The 16578-nt window shown below is 50.9% G+C and overlaps 1 protein-coding gene across 8 annotated transcripts in view; it reads left to right on the plus strand.

Moving 5' to 3' along the window:
• ABCC8 (ATP-binding cassette, sub-family C (CFTR/MRP), member 8) overlaps window positions 1-16578 on the plus strand; it is an 83545-nt gene that overhangs the window by 66432 nt on the left and 535 nt on the right. For 4 of the 8 annotated variants that reach the window (XM_012725558.1, XM_012725559.1, XM_012725561.1 and 1 more), the window contains exons 19-34: window positions 693-818; window positions 1563-1662; window positions 1830-2071; window positions 2202-2374; window positions 4040-4109; window positions 4545-4702; window positions 6514-6606; window positions 10842-10959; window positions 11344-11457; window positions 12098-12218; window positions 12330-12460; window positions 13210-13288; window positions 13481-13589; window positions 13985-14088; window positions 14805-14938; window positions 16231-16293. In XM_012725558.1, the coding sequence (XP_012581012.1) occupies window positions 693-818; window positions 1563-1662; window positions 1830-2071; window positions 2202-2374; window positions 4040-4109; window positions 4545-4702; window positions 6514-6606; window positions 10842-10959; window positions 11344-11457; window positions 12098-12218; window positions 12330-12460; window positions 13210-13288; window positions 13481-13589; window positions 13985-14088; window positions 14805-14938; window positions 16231-16293 (1935 nt within the window). The remainder of the gene's footprint in view (window positions 1-692; window positions 819-1562; window positions 1663-1829; window positions 2072-2201; window positions 2375-4039; window positions 4110-4544; window positions 4703-6513; window positions 6607-10841; window positions 10960-11343; window positions 11458-12097; window positions 12219-12329; window positions 12461-13209; window positions 13289-13480; window positions 13590-13984; window positions 14089-14804; window positions 14939-16230; window positions 16294-16578) is intronic. The other 4 variants (XM_012725564.1, XM_012725565.1, XM_012725562.1 and 1 more) reach the window with 2 other exon arrangements.

A 16578-nucleotide genomic window follows, 5' to 3' on the forward strand; every position in this document is an offset into this window, starting at 1 on the left:
AAAAAAAAATCCATGTTTAAAAAGAAGCTATTAAAACAGGTATAGGAGGTTTGTGTCTGAGTTTCTGTGGTCACCCTGTCAAGGTAGTTCAGATCAATCCTTCATCCAAAGAAGACAGACACAGAGCTTCCCGATTCCTGTTTTAGCCCTTCCAAACCCCCGGCATAGGGTGGATGGGATGACAGGAGCTGGGGTGGCAATCTGCATGAATGATGCATCTTACATGAGTGTGAAACACTGTGTGTTTCAAATCAAATCAATTTTATTGATTTCAAATAATCATGGCCATACATTTAAGACTGGCAGGTCCTTTAAAGCAGTGGTGGAAACTTATCGACCTACCGTCAGGAACTAAGGGTACTGTGCCATCAGCCAGTTAAACATTTGCAAACAGCTGCCACTGAATGAGTCTGGGCAAGCCAGACAGTTTGACACTGGGATGCATCACTTGCTCTGTAAATGCTCCTTTCAACCGTGGGGCAACCACTGAAAATTGACCCCCAAGGGAACCAAACTAAATCCTGGCAAAGGCTCAGGGTATCCCTACCCACTCACTGCCACAGGCGAGCCCAGTGTCATTTGGGGAAGAGAAAGGAGGTGTGCTTGTCCATCTCAGAGCCCTTGCCTAGGCAGGGGGTGATGACCACTTTCCCTCCCCAGGGACCCACTACATTCTGTTTCTGCCTTTTCAGATCATCGCTATGAAGGATGGTACCATCCAGAGGGAGGGCACCCTCAAAGACTTCCAGAGGTCTGAGTGCCAGCTCTTTGAACACTGGAAGACCCTCATGAATCGGCAGGACCAAGAGTTGGAGAAGGTGGGGTGATCTTGGGGGTCAGGCAGCCAGCCCCTGAGGGAACCTGAACTCCTACAGGCCTTCATTGCCCTAGGATGTCCCCAAAGGACCAATGTGGGAGCTGGGCATGAACTTTCTTGTACCAGAAAAGAGCCTGCACCTGTGCCAGTTACTAAGGCAGAATCAGGACGGGAGTTAGGATTTAGGGATTCTTGAAACCTAGGAGTCCAGGGCTGTCATAGTTTCAGGTAGAGCTGGACCCACATAATCAAACAGTGTGGGTCCTTTATTCTCACGGTAGTGGTGAAGGCCATTGACAGTCTCAGGCTGACATTCTCCCAGTTCAACGACACTGCCAGAATGAGGGTACCTCTTTCATAATAGTTCAGCAAAAGCCCCAGGGCGCACTTGCACGGTCCAATTTACATGTGCCCATCTGTGGACAAATAATTGTGACCAAGGATGTTAAGAGTAAGGAATGGCTTGTTCTACGTCACATGCCCACCCCTGGAGCCAAAGAGAGTTATCAGTCCACCTGAGTCACAGTTGGGGAGAGGTGGTCTCCTTAGAGATATTGGGGTGCTGTCAGTGGCTGAAGAAGGAGTGAATTATGACAAGACGAAAATATTTCCCTTTTCCCCTCTGGTGGTGCCCAGGCAGGGGCAGCCTGAAAACTGTGACACTGGTTCACCAGAGGTGTACCTCACCTCCCCCTTCCCCTCCGCACACCCTGAGCACACTGGCCAAGCATCATCTGTCTTTCAGGAGACTGTCATGGAAAGAAAAGCCACAGATCCAGGCCAGGGTCTGCCCCGGGCCATGTCCTCCAGAAATGGCTTCCTGCAGGATGAGGAAGAAGAGGAAGGTACAGCGTGGTCAACCGTGAGGAGACAGGTTTGGGTAGTGCCAGTGGTAAGCTAGAATGCCTCTGAGTACCTCAGTTTTCCCATGTAAGTGAGGATAACACACTCTGTGATTCACCCTAAGAAGTGTGTGGAACGTGAAGCCCAGGGTGGGTTCTGTGTCCTGCAGAGGAGGCAGCTGAGAGCGAGGAGGAAGATAACCTGTCATCGGTGCTGCACCAGCGTGCCAAGATCCCGTGGAGGGCCTGTGCGAAATATCTGTCGTCTGCTGGCATCCTGCTCCTCTCCCTGCTTGTCTTCTCCCAGCTGCTCAAGCATATGGTATTGGTGGCCATCGACTACTGGCTGGCCAAGTGGACCGACAGTTCCCTCATCCCGAACCCTAACAACAGGAACTGCACCCTCACCCAGGTGTGAGCACATGTTTGAGCAACTTACCTGACACTAAAGCAGAAGTCAGAAAAGTGTGTGGAGCCGGGGAAAGGGGAGGGGAAGGACTGAGTCTTGCTCACCCTCAGGACCCCGCCTCATTTTCTGCCAGGCCCAGGAGTGCTCCTTCGGCCAGACTGTCTACGCTTTGGTGTTCACGGTGCTCTGCAGCCTGGGTATCGCGCTGTGTCTCGTCACATCTATCACGGTAGAGTGGACAGGACTGAAGGTGGCCAAGAGGTTGCACCGCAGCCTGCTGAACCAGATCATCCTGGCTCCCATGAGGTACTCTCCTCCCCTGTGGGGCTGGGGCTGTGGGCCTGTCATGGTTCTCTAGGCCTCAGTTTTCCCATCCACAAAATGAGGATGTACAATCTCTGTCGCAAAATGCAGGGGTGACTCCCAAAGATGGAGTGTGTGCAAGTCCCCTCTTGGGTATAGAAAGCAGAAGGAACCTGGCATTTACTCAGCCGGAAACAGTACTAGGTTCATCCGGTTGTCCCATCTGCCCCTCAGTCAGCCTCTTTCAGGCTCTTAGTGACTTTCAGTTTCCCTTCTCTAGGCAGGTACATTGGAAAGAGGCCCAATAACCTGCTTTCCTGTTGTGTTTTAAAACCAAGTTGGTTTAGTGAAATAATTCAAAGAAAAATACCAAATGATTTCACTCACTTATGGGTGGAAGATAAAGAAACAAATGAATAAAGAACAAAGGACAAACTGTTAATTATAAGAACAAAATGGCAGTCACCAGAGGGGAAGAGGGAAGAGTGAGGAGGTAGATAAGGGAGAGCAGTGTGTGGTGGACAACGAGAACCACTTAGGAGGTGAATACGATGTATACACAGGTATTATAAGTCAATGTTATCGCAAGAAAAATAAAAGTAAAAAGAAAAAACAATGAATGAATTTTGGGCAGTCAGTCAGTGACATCTTTAAACCCTTTGACACTAAGTGACCTTGGAGCTTTTATTCATCTCATTCCAAGAGATTAGAGTGTCTGCCAATGTCCCCAGCGTCAGCTGGCAGAGGGAGCAGATAGATAGTATTATAAGATATACTTATAATAGTATATAGGCTTCAGGTGTACAGCATTAAAATTCAACACCTGTGTATACATCGTATTCACCTCCAAAGTGGTTCTCGTTGTCCACCACACACTGCTCTCCCTTATCTACCTCCTCACTCTTCCCTCTTCCCCTCTGGTGACTGCCATTTTGTTCTTATAATTAACAGTTTGTCCTTTGTTCTTTATTCATTTGTTTCTTTATCTTCCACCCATAAGTGAGTGAAATCATTTGGTATTTTTCTTTGAATTATTTCACTAAACCAACTTGGTTTTAAAACACAACAGGAAAGCAGGTTATTGGGCCTCTTTCCAATGTCAGACCCATATAGACTGACTCAATATATGCGGATGTACACACACTGCTATGCTCTTCTGCCTCTCGGTTCTCTGCAGCCTACAGACATTGCCTCAAACTTTACTCCCTCTCTATTTGTTCCAGATTTGTAGTTCTGAAATTCTCTGGTTGGGATTGGCTGACTCTGGGTCACAGCCAGAGTGATGGCAGCCAGAGTGGCCTTGGAGGTTCAGCCTCTGACAGGCTGTGCCCAGGGCCCTCCCTGTTCCCCCTGGCAGATTGTCCTGCTGGAAAGGACTCTGTGTCCCCAGGAGGAGCAACTGCTGAGTGAGTCAGGTGGAGTGAGCAGCTGAGAAAGATGGCAGTGATGCCATGTGAGCCTGAGGGAGAGGCCAGCCCCTCTTCCAGCAGCTGCAGGAACTCTCAGGGCCACAGGCTGGATGTCTGCAGACCCAGAAAGGTGATCACCCTGGGAAGCCAACTCTGGATGACTCCAGAGTCATCAGAATGAAAGAAGTAATGTCCCTCATTCAGTAAGTAGAAGAAACCAGTAACAAATGAGTAAATGTGTTCTTCCCATTGCCTGTAGGTTTTTTGAGACCACGCCCCTGGGAAGCATCCTAAATAGATTTTCTTCTGACTGCAACACCATCGACCAGGTACACAGCACTATCACCCTCTCCCCCAGTTCAAAGACAGGTCAGACCCTTGGGAGCTTGTCCTGTCTGAGGCTGACTTCCCAAGATGGGGTGATGAGATGTGGGGGAAGCACACATCACTCCCTGCTCTGGTTATAATGGTACCTCGAGGCCTGGGGCCTCCCCTGTGAGACCCCCCCCACCCCATCCTGCCAATAATGTTCAGGCACATTCTGAACCAAGTAACTGATTTTATGAAGAATGTTCATTTTTATATAGCCCGTTCACTATTTACCATTGAACTAAATAATACGAAGACAAGGTCCTGATTCCTGCTCTCAGGGAGCCCTCAGTGTAGCTGGTGAGATAAGACTTGTGCAAAACATGGGGGCAGATAACGCATGGCACATAATCAAGTATCAGAACTCACCCTTGCTCTCACCCTTCCTCCCTCAGCACATCCCCTCCACGCTGGAGTGCCTGAGCCGCTCCACCCTGCTCTGTGTCTCAGCTCTGGCTGTCATCTCCTACGTCACACCTGTATTCCTGGTGGCCCTCTTTCCCCTGGCTGTGGTGTGCTACTTCATCCAGAAGTACTTCCGGGTGGCATCCAGGTGAGAGCAGCATTTGCCAGCCTTGGGGGTGGGGTGGGATGTGCTTTGTACCGGGCAATTTGGTACTTTAGTGAGAATCATCATTGTCGAAATAGTAGAGTCATCTTCCGTCAAAAAAGCGGGGGTGGAGATAGAAATTTTCTATTCCACTACCCTAATATAAGCATCTGACACACACACGCTGCTGTTAATATCTGGAATATATCCTGAGGAGACAGTCAGGACTGGACTAGCTTGGGCATCATGGATGCCCATGCATATGCTCTCCATTCATTTTGTCAAAATGCTTGCCAGAAGGATTCTGTGATTTCACTGAGCAGGCTGATTGCTGATGCATGAAATCAGAGAGCACCTGACATGAGAGGTGTCACAGCCAGAGCACCCAGCCTATGTGGGCACAGGCAGGCCTGGAAACCTTGACTTGAGGGAGCCTCTCGTAGTCACTCACTGATCCCAATAACCCTCATGAGCCTTGGAGCCAGGCTTGCCTCTTTCCTACTCAAAAGCTTCTAAGAATATTTTCTAGAAAGTTCTTTCTGGGAGTGATTATGTTACACTAGGACTCAAGAAAAAATTTTAAAGAAACTCTCAGACCTATGTTTCTCAAACTACTAATGACAACCTATCCATCATTGGGTCATGAAGTCTATATCCTAGATCATAGCCAGCATTTTTAAAGCATGAAATAGAAACAGATAATAGGAGACTGTATTCTCATAGTAAAAGTAAGCCTTGCTCCATGAAACCTTTGGGTTGTATAGAGTTGTGTATGTGTGTTTGTGTTGATTTGTTACATAAAACCTTCTTGAAGGTTGTGGCCAGAAAGGTTAAGTACCTTTCCCCAGTGTATAAAGTTGGTTAGAAACTGGAGTCAAAATGCTGATTAGCCATAATAATTAAATTTAGATATATTTTGGGCATAATTTCCTTGCCCACAAGGAACAAGATTTATACAAATAGCTTTTGCCTGAATGATCCAGAATCCCTTGGTACCCAGAAGGAACATAATGCATTGATATTCACCAACTCAGTGGTTTTTTTAAACAGTGTACAAGCTGTTCTACAAAGTTCATTTCTTCTGCCAGAGAAGCCAGCGTTCGCCTGGCAGGGAAGATGCTTTGTCCAGGAAAGCTACTTTCTGCATCCCAAGCTGCCCCCACCCCCTTGCCACACACACACTACCACCACCACCCCCAAACACAAGCACACACACACTTGTCAAGGTACAGCGATGGGGAGAAGGATCAACCCTGTTTCCATGAAAATCTCTGTCCTCTCCCCCTCAAATTGCTCTTTACACCCTGGTCTGTGATGTTGGGGAAGGGGACTATAAGCTTTGAGCTTTCTCTTCCTTTGACCAAGTGTCCCAAACTGCAGGTTGTTCACCTAAGAATGGGACGTAACACTGCTTGCCAAATCTTAGGGGTTGTATAGAGTTATATATGTGTGTTTGTGTCGATTTGTTACATAAAACCTTCTTGAAGGTTGTGACCAGGCAAAGGTTGTGGCAGACAAAGCTGCACAGTAGGCACCAGGGGCAGATTCAGACGTGAGCTAGATGGGGCCCAGGTGTCAGGGACTGTGCCAGCATGCTCTGTTTAAGTATTTTGCATAAATCAGCTCATCTAGTCATCACAGCAGTTTGATTGGGTATGTGGGGTGCAGGGGAGCTATCACTCCTTCCTTACAGGTGAAAAACCAGCTCCTGAGGAGGTGTACCCATGTACTTACACATTCATTGAGGGTGGCTCTGGGATTCAGAGGCATCTGAGCGTGGGCCTCCTTCTTAACCACTCTGCTTCCCCACACAGGGACCTGCAGCAGCTGGATGATACCACCCAGCTCCCTCTGCTGTCACACTTTGCCGAAACTGTGGAAGGCCTCACCACCATCCGGGCCTTCAGGTATCAGATTCACTCCTCAGGGAGGGGGTGTCACAGGTCATGAGATTCAGTCCTTAAGTTCCATGTAGGAAGGCCCAGGACACATCTCTCCCAACCTAAGGTCAGACCCCAAGGCCCAAATGGTGTCCACCAAAAGGGTCCAGCCCAGGGTTCCAGCTGTCTGAACCAAACTGAAATCTCAGCCCTGCAGCCAACCCCAGAGCCTCTATAAACTAAGGCAGAATATAAAAAGAAACAAGGCTGGGGCAATTCCAGTGCTAAAAAGTTCTTCTCATCATGTGGGCCGGCCCTGAGGCCATTTTTTATTGAGAATCTCCTGCGAGTCAAGTACAATGCTGAGTTCTTCACAGCCAAACTCAATTCATCCTGCACCTGCAACCCTCCATGGTATGATTTCCATTTCGTAGATAAAAACAGTGAAGTTTAGAGAGGTTACATAACCTCTATGTATAAGACTCACAAAGCCCTGACTTGAACCTGCTCGCTCATTCAACATACATTTACTAAGCATTCACTGGGTTCTAAGGATTGGTCTTGACTTCTAATGCTTTTTCAAAAAAACAGGTTCTAGATAGTATAAAAAGGAAATAAAGATATATTATATATCAATATAAATTTGCAGTGATAACAAAACATGATGTATACATTTGTCACACAAAAGTTCTATGACGTGGAAGACAAAATTAAATATCTTCCAGTGTAGAGAAGAAATATTAAATAAATAGACTCAAAAACCAGAATAAACAATAATATGCATTTGTTATGTCATTTACTGCACAATTCCCCTTTTAAAAACTAAAAATAAATCCAATGAAAGCTTACTTTTGTCAGCAATAAGACTTTAAGATAGCAGGTATATTTTCCCATAAATCCTTAACTGGAATTTTCTTAAAATCCTTAACTGGGGGGCCCTCCCTGATGGCACAATGGGTTAAAGCGCAGCACTGTGAAGATATGACAGCCCCTTCAGCATGAGTTTGATCCCCAGCCAGGCAGCTGACGTCACCACATGGCGTGGCAGACCTCTCTTGACCTGCCCGCTGCTCCCCTCAGCAATGTTTTTCAGTCTGCCTGTTCAGTTCCCCACTCCGTCTCTGATGAATCCTCTTACCCCTCCACGCCACTGGCCTGTATCCCAATTCTTGTATAAATAAATAAATAAAATATTTTTAAAAAATTAACTCTGGCCATCAGTCAGAGAGATCAGGTATTTAGTGAAACAACTAAAAATTCTTTTTTGAAACCCCACTGCCCAGCTGTAAAAGACAAGGCAGCTAGCCCATGTGCCAATGCACTGATAAACATAACTATTTCTAAGTAATCTGTTAAAAAAAAGAAAGAGAAAGGGCAAATATAGTACCTTTAAACTTTAATAATACATATTTCTTCCTTCTTACGATTTTTTAACATAAAATCATCTAAGCAGGAGACTGCCTGGACAGGGGGGCTGGGGGGTGAGGGCCTGTAGCTTGTCTCTGATATATGAGAACATCTGTCTCCCAGCCAGACAGGCTAGAGACCCCTGATCCAGAGAGTTGGATGTTGACCTCTCAGTCTCACCGAGAATGATTCTAGGTTATTTTTAGGATGCCACAGCTATGCAGGGTGTGTCAGTAACCAAGAGACACTAAGCCCTGTGTCTAAGAGTAACCCTAGGGTTCAAGAACCAAGCAAAGGGGCCCAGGGAGGCTTGTATCTTACCATTTTCAATCCTGGAAAAAGTGCCCAGCCCCCCAGAATAGCTCTGCAGCCCCCCTTTGCACCTGAGCCTGCGGGAAGGTCCTCTTCTTTGTGTCAGAGGAACACAAAGCCAAGCAGAGCTCGGTCCTGGCCTTGCCTCTGCACCAGGGCATCCTGTGCCCCTTGCAAGCTTGTGCTGTGTTCCACACAAAAGCTTCTTGGAGTCTGCATATGGCTCTAGGCCTCCCAGCCCCTCTTCTTGAGCCTGGACTTGGCAGTTTCCCTCAACTGCCCGGGCGCTCCACATCTCTGGGTCTCATCTCTCTTCTGTTTCGGTGATGCTCTTCTTCTAGTTGCTGTCCCAGAGGCCTTCAAGCTGGGTCCTGACCAAGACTGTGACTTTTGGGGAGGGGCCAGGACCTCTCCATAGGAGCTGCGTGCATCCCAGCATCCTGAGAGACACCCTCAGTTAGCTAGAGGAACTTGCCCAGCAAGGCCTAAATATCCTGCATGCACACCGTGGATGAGTTTTAAATTTGATAAGAGAACTTGTGTTTCATTTATTGCTTTTGCCAGCAGCCTGCCCTGCTGAGAGCTTGCTAGCACTTATTGATCCATTATTACCACAGGCCACGCACAACGCTAAGTGCTGTACAGGTACCACTGCCTGTAATCCTCACAAAGCTCCCAACATTGGACATGTTGCACAGATGTAGAGACCCAGGGACGTTGAGTTTCCAACCTGAGCTTACAGAGCTGGTCAGTAAAAGCTGGGCTGGCCTTGGAATTCAGTCCTGTCTGACCTTCTGGTTTCTCTAGGAAGCCCTGCTTTTCCCAAAAAAAAGTTTCAAATGCCCCCAGCACTGGGCTCAGTATTGGGTTCAGAAGTTAGGTCCTCATTACTACCCCCATTTCACTGATGAGGGAACTGAGTTTCAGTGCTGACGTACAGGCAGTAAGTAAAAATGCTTGAACTTCAGCCTGAGTCTGCATGACCCCACATCTGGGGCTTTTTCCACGGCCCTCACTATGGCACACCTATCACTGAAGCTCCCGGGTCACATGCACCCTCATGCACACCTACCCCCCCTCACAGCAGTCCCACGGCCCTCAGACCCTCCTATCACACACATATGCCCTTGCACACGCACCTCTTCGGCTTGCACTTACAGCACACACACAGTCCTTCAGATGTGTGGATCCTCGCTCACCTCCCTCTCATCACACACACCCTGTGGCTGTGCAATCTCATGCTTTTTTACACCTCAGAGACTCCCCACACTCTCCTCAGACACAGTTCAGACTCAGAATTAATCAAAGCAGAGCAAATGCCCAACAAGGTCCATCTTGAGTCCCTCTGAGTCCCTGAGATTAGGACTGAGATGACTCATCTTCATTCATCATCAGACAAGTTCCTGCCCCTCCTCTGGGCCTGGCTAAGCCAGCCAGGTCTGAAGGGTAGCCAGAGAGTATGGTGCCAGGAGCCCAGGGGAGCTCCAAGAGAAGGCCAGACTCCTGTGTGGTAACACCAGAGGATGTGACGAGGACACAGGGGTAGAAAAGAAGCCTCCAGAGTTCCTCGCACAGAGAGATTCCATCTACCTTAAGTGATCAGAAAAGGCTCCATTCATTCATTTATTCCTTCAGCACAGATTGATTGAGTGTGCCAGATGCTATGGCCAAACAAAACAAACAAGGTCTCCATGGAGTTTACAGTCTGGTGAAGGAGCTGGTCATAAACAGAAATGTATATATGCAAAGAGATTATAAAATGAAGAGACTGCCAAGATAGATAACAATAGGCCAGGAAAGGCCTCTGTAAGGACTGTCATTTGAAGTAAGGCCTAAAGGTTAAGAGGAATCAGCCTTGTGAAAAGCAGAGAAAACATAGGGAAAGGTCCTAGAGTAGGGTTCAGAATCAGTATTGTCACTACATTGCAATATATAGACCAGAGGAATCTGTGGCCTGGATGGAAACCTGATGAAGCTGACAAGAGCTGGCTCACACAGGCTTCTGGCAGTGGGGTGGCTCTTTATCTTAAAGGCAATGGGAAGTCACTGATACCCTATGCAGGGGAAAGATAGGATATAATTTATGACTTAAAAGATGGTGCTGGCTACTTGGTGAAGATAGTGCTGGCTACTGGATGAGGAAAACAGCAGGAAGAACCAAAAGAAGCTCCAGGTGAGCTTGTGGTAGGCAGGAAGCAAAAGAGAAAAGGCAGGGGTTATCTTGGAGGGAAAAATAAGGGGGCTGGCTGAGGGACTGGCTATGAATCCGATGATCCTGGGTTTCTGGCCTGAGCAACTGGGCGGGGGAAGGTGCCCTTTATTTTAATGAGGAAGAATGGGTCTTGCCATAAAAATAAGAGTTTGAAGAAGGTGGGAGTCTTGACAGGTTTGAATAAATAAGAAGTTCCTGGGAGGGCTTTCCATAGAGGAATGTTATGCATAACTTTGCAGAGATGGTCTATTTGGGGGCTGGTAAAGCCCATGTGGCCCCCTCTGTCTGTAGGGAGTCCCAGGGGCCACATGGGTCAGGATCATTCCTTCAGACCCCCCTCATCTAGGTACGAGGTCCGATTCCAGCAGAAGCTCCTTGAATATACAGACTCCAATAATATCGCCTCTCTCTTCCTCACGGCTGCAAACAGATGGCTAGAAGTCCGCATGGCAAGTGGCACCTGCCCCCATCCTAGATCCCAACACAGGGGGGTATTTTAGGGGGCAGAGCCAAATATGGAACCGTGGGAGTGGGCGGCAGAGGCCACGTGTGCACGGAGGGTGTGCCGTCAGCTTCCTACTTTCCCAGGCGTGGTGGTCCTCCCAGTGTCCTGCCAGGTGAGATCCTCTTCCATGGATCCCTGCAAGGGCATCTGTGTCTGAGATGTGCTTTGGCACTCAGCCGTCACAGGCCTCCTGTGCCTGACGTGTACATGAGATGTGTCACTGGGGTAGTCTCTGCTGAGCTGCTCTGTGCCCCAAGGGCATGAGCTGGTTGGGGAGTTCTGTGGCCCCAGGGCTCCAGGGCCCAGACCAGCTCCCCTCCCTCCTCAGGAGTACATTGGTGCATGTGTGGTCCTCATCGCTGCCGTGACATCCATCGCCAACTCCCTACACAGGGAGCTCTCTGCCGGCCTCGTGGGGCTGGGCCTCACCTACGCTCTAATGGTGAGTAACAGGAGACTTGTAGGGGAAGAGTCAGATGCCAGCACCTGGAAAATCCCCAGGCACATTCCTGACCTGAGACACCCCCAATACTCACCCCAAGGTACTCTGAGTTTGATGCCAGAGGGAACAGGTGGGCAGAAGCATTGACTGCAGTCCCTGCCTCTTCATCTAGGACTCAGGCCTTAGACAGGTGGTAGGTGAGAAGCCATGCTCACTGCAACCTGCACCTCATGCCTCCTGGGAGAGCCCCTCCAAACTGCCAGCTGGTGGGCAGCAGAAGACACATGGACACGGCTCATTCTTGACTATAAGAGCCATCCTGGTGGCCTAAGGGTTAAGTCTCCGCGCTATCACTACTATGACCTATGAGTTCAATCCCCAGTCAGGGAAGTGACAGTCATGGTGCAGCAGACTGTCTCCTGTTTTGCCCTCTGCGCCCTGAAGCAGTGTATTTCAGACTGCTCCCTACTCTGTCTCTGACGAATCTTTTCACCGCCCCCGGCCCCCCACTCCGCCCCCCACACACACCTCTGGCCTATACCATAGTTCTTCTACACACAAAAGAAAAAAGAAAGGCCATCCTAGTGACTATGGGCAGGACAGGTGATCACTGGCTGGAACTGCCTTCCCCCAAATGCAGGTCTCCAACTATCTCAATTGGATGGTGAGGAACCTGGCAGACATGGAGATCCAGCTGGGGGCTGTGAAACGAATCCATGGGCTCCTGAAAACTGAAGCAGAGAGCTACGACGGGCTGCTGGGTGAGTCGCACGGGACGAAGCAAGGTTGAGGGGGACCAAAGTGGTCCCAGAGTAGCTCCCAGTACCAGCTGTGGAGTTCACCTGGTGGCTGACCTCCAACCTGGTCCCCAGCACCCTCACTGATCCCAAAGAACTGGCCGGACCAGGGGAAGATCCAGATCCAGAACCTGAGTGTGCGCTATGACAGCTCCCTGAAGCCAGTTCTGAAGCACGTCAACGCCCTCATCTCTCCAGGACAGAAGGTCAGGGGACGGGGCAGGTGCAGGGCCTGACAGCCTCCCAGACTCACCCCCGGGCCTAGTGGCCATTCAGACACCCCCCCACCCCCGTCTCCCAGCCCTGGTCCCCTCACTTACAGGGCTCAGTCCTGTCCCCTATCCTGGGCCCTCACTCACCCACCCTGAACTTGTATGGCTTAGAGGGGCTTTGTCAGGGGTCCTCTACGAATGGGCAGGAACTCTGCCAGGTGGCTGAGGAACAGAGCCCTAAGGGCCGAAAACACAACTGCCTTTCTCCTCTGACCTATCATTCTCTCCTCAGCCGCCCCCCAGCTCTCCCTGACTCCGCTCCTCTCTTCTGCCTCTTTGTCATGATCTCTCCTCCTGCTTTGGACCCTTATTATAATTTCTGTTGGTATCCAAGGGATGGGATCAAAGACGGCTTCAGTTTCCAGTGGGGCACACAGATACCTCCCTGCACAGCCCACCCAGTAACCACTGCCCCTTTCTGCACATCCACTCACATAAAGATACGCCACATGACCAGATCCACCCCCAGGCCCAGACAAGAGGACAGCTGTACCCCACGCTTGGGTGTCGGTCCCCATGAGAGCCCCCTCTGGGTTCAAGTCCAAACCCTGGGCCCAGCTCTCGCCAAAGAGCAGCTGATCAGAAAACCTGGTGAAGAGGGCCTGCGACAGCCATCCCGCAGACCCTAGAGTCTTCTGGCTGCTTCCAGACGCCCCGCAGCATACCTGCTTATCTGTTTCCAGATTGGCATCTGTGGCCGCACGGGCAGTGGGAAGTCCTCCTTCTCGCTCGCCTTCTTCCGCATGGTGGACATGTTCGAAGGTAAGCAGTGTGGTCGGCAGCCCACACGCTCCCCCGGCTGCCAGTCCCGGTGTGTGGCAGACATCCCTGGAGGCCCCACCCTCAAGGCCTTCCCCTCTTCCCCTGTGCCCTCCTGGGGGTCCATGGACCAGGTTAGACGGTCCCGGCACCACCGCCTGCGTGTGCCCCACCTGTGCCCTCCACCCCACACAGGGCGCATCATCATTGATGGCATTGACATCGCCAAACTGCCGCTGCACACCCTGCGTTCTCGCCTCTCCATCATCCTGCAGGATCCCGTCCTCTTCAGCGGCACCATCCGGTGAGCCCTGCCAACCCAGCAGCCCTCCACCCCAGGCCCAGGCTGGCTCAGCTCCACCAGATCTGGCACACAGAGAGGGGCCAGAGTGCTCAGCTGGGTCCCCGCTTCCCTGGGCAAGCAGCCCTGGTCAGGCTCTGGCATTCTGAACTGGTGTTGGTCCCTCAGGGTCTATCTCCATGCCCTTTCTTTCCTGTTGAGCCTACACAGGTGCTGGTAGGGGTACCCCAAACTTCAGCTCTTGGGTGCCACCACCTCAGTAGTCTCCCCCTTCAGGCTCCCAAGGCAGTCAGTTCTCACACACTGCTCCCTTCACCAGCCTCGCCCTCTGCCCCCCCCCACCCCGATGGTCAGGATGCGCTTCCCTCCCTAAAGGGACTTTCTGTGTAACCCTCCAGATTTAACCTGGACCCGGAGAAGAAGTGCTCTGACAGCACGCTGTGGGAGGCTCTGGAGATAGCCCAGCTGAAGCTGGTGGTGAAGGCGCTGCCCGGGGGCCTCGGTAACTATCCTGCCGGAGCAGCTGCTTAGGCGCTCATGGATGGCTGGGAGAGCTGTGAGGGAACCTCACATCCACAGATTTAACCTGGACCCAGATTTTGGAGGCTGGAGTCCAGCAGGACCCTAGCAGCCATTTAATCCTACCTCTCACCATGCAGAAATCAGAGGGATCAAGTGACGTGCCCAGGTCACACAGCTGGCTCCTCCTGCAGATAGATTGGCGGGGAGGTCACTGTGAGACAGAACTCACAAGGTCCTGATCCCATGGTGCAATTCTGCCCTTTCTCAACTTGGTTGGTTGGTGCATCTCGGAAGGGAAGGACAGACTGGGAACTCAGCACCTGTCGTTCATGGAGGCCCCTGGAAGGCATTACTTTGCTCCCCGTGGGGGATCGGCAGAGCGTTGGTGCCTTGCAGCAGCCCCTGAAACCAGGACTGGCATGCTTTTTTTTCAGAGAATCACCCCACCGAGGTCTACACACATGCAGCACACAAACGCCCCTCAGAACTGCCCAGGCCACAGCAGCGCACCCTCCAATCATAACGCTCTTCTCATGATAATGCGCACAGTTGTGAGGTGCAAGCCCTGCACGGTCCTGTGCTCAGGACACACACCCACGTATTTGCCTCTGTGCACACATTTCCCCAGCTGCACTGTACTCCACTCCAGGTAAAACAGGGTTAACCTCCTTGCTCGCCCTCCCTGTCTGGTTTCAGATGCCATCATCACAGAAGGGGGGGAGAATTTCAGCCAGGGCCAGAGACAGCTATTCTGCCTGGCTCGGGCCTTTGTGAGGAAGACCAGCATCTTCATCATGGACGAGGCCACAGCTTCCATTGACATGGCCACGGTTGGTGCTGGGCACTTCCGAGGGATGGAGTTCTTAAAGAGATTTTTCAGTTGTTTTTTTTTAAGATTTATGTATTTATGCTTACAGAACTGGGGTACAGGCCAGAGGTGTGGTGGGTGAAAGGATTCACCAGAGTGGGGAGCAGAACAGGCAGATTGACAAAGTACACTGCTGAGGGGAGCAGTGGGCAGGTCAGGAGAGGTCTGCGGCACCATGTGGGTCAGCTCCCTGGCTGGGGATGGAACTTGTGCTGCAGTGCTTCAGAGAGCTTCATAAGGTGGTGCTTTAACCCGTTGTGCCAACAGGGAGAGCCCCAGATTATTACTATTATTTTTTAAAGATTTATTTATTTATTCATACAGAACTGGTGTACAGGCTAGAGATGCGGAGGGTGAGAGAATTCACCAGGGACAGAGTGGGGTGAAGAACAGGCAGATCGACGAAGTACACTGCTGAGGGGAGCAGCGGGCGGGTCAGGAGAGGTCTGCCACGCCATGTGGTCACCTCCGGGGCAGGCGGGGATCGACTCATGCGGAAGTGGCTTAAGCTTCCTAATGCAGTGCTTTAACCTGCTGCACCACAAGGGAGGGCCTCTCAGATTATTTTTTTTAAAGATTTATTTATTTATGCACACACAACTGGGACACAGGCCAGAGATGGGGGGGGAGGGTCGAGAGAGTTCAGCAGAGACAGGAGTGGGGGGCAGAACAGGTAGATGGCCTGAAGTACACTGCTAAGAGGAGCAGTGGGCAGGCCAGGAGAGGTCCCTCGTGCAATGTGGTCCCCCCACCCCCGACCGGGGTGTGCTGCAGTGGCTGTGGACAGCCTCCTAGTGCTGTGTTCCAGTCCACTGTGCCACCAGGGAGGGCTCTGTTCCTGGAATATTAAGAAGTTTGCACAAATTCAAGTTGCCTTTAATGTCAAGGGCCATTTGTGGCAAAAAGACAAAGGGCTGGAGGACCCTTCAGCTAGTCGCAGGGTACATTGTTAATACATATACTCAAGCCACAGACAGGCCCACAGACTTCACACCATCGCTACCACACAGCACCCCCCACACACACCCCACTGTACACATAAATGCACAGGGTTGAGGGCCCAACAGGGCAAGTCTAGTTTCTGACTTCTGGGGACCTGAGCTGTCCGCTGAGGGCTAGAGCCAGAAGGAGGGGTGGGGGCTAGGGGTGGGGTCACATGGGAGCTGTGCCCCAAACCTAGACCTGACCCCTGAAGCCAGGCCAGACCCCATCCACTGGGCAGGTAAACCAATAGCTGATGCTCCAATCTGGCAGGAGAACATCCTCCAGAAGGTGGTGATGACGGCCTTCGCCGACCGCACTGTGGTCACCATCGCGGTAAGGGGCCCGTGAACGTGGTGGGGGGACACCCTGAGAGCAGTCTGGCCTCCTGATGTTGTCATCAGTTCTAGCTCCTCAGCACATCTGCTCTGGAGCAGTGCAAGGCAAGGGGTCTGGAGGGCTTGCAGGGAGGCTGGATTTCAGGATTTGGGGTGTGGGGGCTTTGTACCTACACCTTAGACCTCTCCTCTCATTCTGCAGTTTCCATGGTCTGCCCCATCCCAAAGTCCCCTGAGCTAGGATAAGGGTGTTTCTCCATAGGAAGTAGGGGATGGGGAGCAG

This window comes from Condylura cristata, unplaced genomic scaffold (assembly GCF_000260355.1).
Source record: "Condylura cristata isolate star-nosed mole 26May11 unplaced genomic scaffold, ConCri1.0 scaffold00015, whole genome shotgun sequence".
Taxonomy (NCBI): domain Eukaryota; kingdom Metazoa; phylum Chordata; class Mammalia; order Eulipotyphla; family Talpidae; genus Condylura; species Condylura cristata.